Here is a 1,929-nt window from a genome sequence, read left to right as displayed (position 1 = left end):
CCTGCTGAGCACAGAGACGCTCTTGTCCTCTACGGAAAACTGACAACAATCCTACAAAGCTTGTGTAATTTATTTCACCTAAGACTTGTATCCTGACTTTGTTTCCTGTTCCCTGCTCTGGGTGTCTGATGAATGTTATTTTAATGCAGCAGTTTGTATTGGTGAAGAGCCCAGTCTATTAAAATATCTCCCTCACCTTAGTGAGTTCCAGTCTAGATCAGGGATCAGACAACTATAGCCCATAGGCTAACAAATTTACATTTTAAAATAGTTGAGGCAAAAAAAATAAAAAAAATAAATATTTTGCATTAAGTGAAATTCAAACAGAGTCATGCTTATTCATTTGCATATCATCTATGGCCACTTTTCTACTTCAACATCAGGGCACAGTTCAGTACAGTTGGCCCTTGAACAACATGGGTTTGAACTGCATGGGCCCATTTATACATGGATTTTTTTCAGTAAGTATGTACAATACTATAACTATATTTCCTCTCCCTTATGATTTTCTTAATACATTTTCTTTTCTCTAGCTTACTTTATTATAAAAATATAATAGTATATAATAGATATAACATACAAAAAATATGTGTTAATTGGCTGTTCATGTTCTCGGTAAGGCTTCCGGTCAACCGTAGGCTATTAGTTGTAGTTAAGTTTTGAGGGAGTCAAAGGTTACATGCGGATTTGCAACTTTGTAGAGTGTTGGTGCCCCTAGTCCCCACACTGTTCAAGGGTCAACTGTAGTTTCTACAGAGACATGTGTCACACAAAGCCTAAGACAGGTACTAGCTGGGAACCTACAGAAAATGTTCTAGAAACTTAACAGTCATAAGTTTGACCCCTAAGTCAGCCAGAATGCAGAAAACTTTTACAAAGTTTTCTTTTCAAAAGGAATGGTTTGGGGAGTATCTGAAAAGTGACAGAGAACTTGGCTTATTGAAAGGGTGGGGACAGGCGGGGCACCGCCAGTGCCAGGCACTCACCAGTAGAAGTGCTCCTCCACCATCTTGGTCACCGCCCTGGAGATGGCTCTTTCCTGAGGCCCCAGGTTCTTGTTTAAGTTCACTCCAAGCTTCTCCTCCAGAAAGTCAATTATGAATTCTGTGCCAGAAACTTTTTCATGATTGTATTCAATCCAAGGCATTTTCCCTTGAGCAGAGAGTTTTCCACCAAAATAGTTCTAAGTAGAGTAACATTTAAAAAGAGAAAAGCAGTGTTTTATTTAATTTCACTGTGTGATTAACAGAAACAAACATCTCAACCATATATTTGACAGTGTCTATACTACTCAAGTGAATGTACTCAGCATATAAAATCTTAAAGAGAATAAATGGTTATTCTTGGGAATAAAAACACACACACAAGATTTACTGCACATGAAAATACTGCTTTTCTCCAATTGATTTTATCATGGGCTCTAGCTTATTGAAAGAGAGAGAGCCAAAAAGAAAGCATATATTCATGCAAAGGCTTGTACACAAATGTTCATAGAAGCTTTATTTGCAATTGTCCAACACAGGGGGGGAAAGCAAAAGCTCATCAAGAGGTAAATAAATAAGCAAATTCTGGTATAACCTTACAATAAAAAGGAATGAACTACTGATATACTCATTAACACGGATGAATCTCAAAATAACGCTGCTAAGTGAAAGAAGTCAGACCAAAAAAAGAGTGCTTACTGTAGGATTCCATTTGCTAAAACTCTAGAGAATTCACACTGATCCAAATATATATATATATTTTAGAGGCCCAGTGCACAAAATTCATGCAAGGGGCTTGGCCCTCACACACCCTGCTTCGTCTGGAAGGTCATCCGGACAGTTGGCCGGAAGGATGTCCAGGAGGTCATTCAGCTATTTGGTCTAATTAGCATATTAGCTCTTTATTATATAGGATATTATTCATTCATATTTTATAATATTTTAT

General features: G+C 37.4%; 1 protein-coding gene across 1 annotated transcript in view; it reads right to left on the bottom strand.

Moving 5' to 3' along the window:
- The window catches only part of FAXC (failed axon connections homolog), a 54,688-nt gene that overhangs the window by 38,544 nt on the left and 14,215 nt on the right, over positions 1-1,929 (bottom strand). Inside the window, exon 3 of the mRNA XM_006777239.2 lies at positions 987-1,183. Coding sequence (XP_006777302.1) covers positions 987-1,183 — 197 coding nt within the window. The remainder of the gene's footprint in view (positions 1-986; positions 1,184-1,929) is intronic.

Source organism: Myotis davidii, unplaced genomic scaffold (genome assembly GCF_000327345.1).
Source record: "Myotis davidii unplaced genomic scaffold, ASM32734v1 scaffold68, whole genome shotgun sequence".
Classification (NCBI taxonomy): domain Eukaryota; kingdom Metazoa; phylum Chordata; class Mammalia; order Chiroptera; family Vespertilionidae; genus Myotis; species Myotis davidii.
The sequence above is the reverse complement of the archived record's forward strand: the minus strand, read 5'-3'. Positions and strand labels throughout refer to the sequence as shown.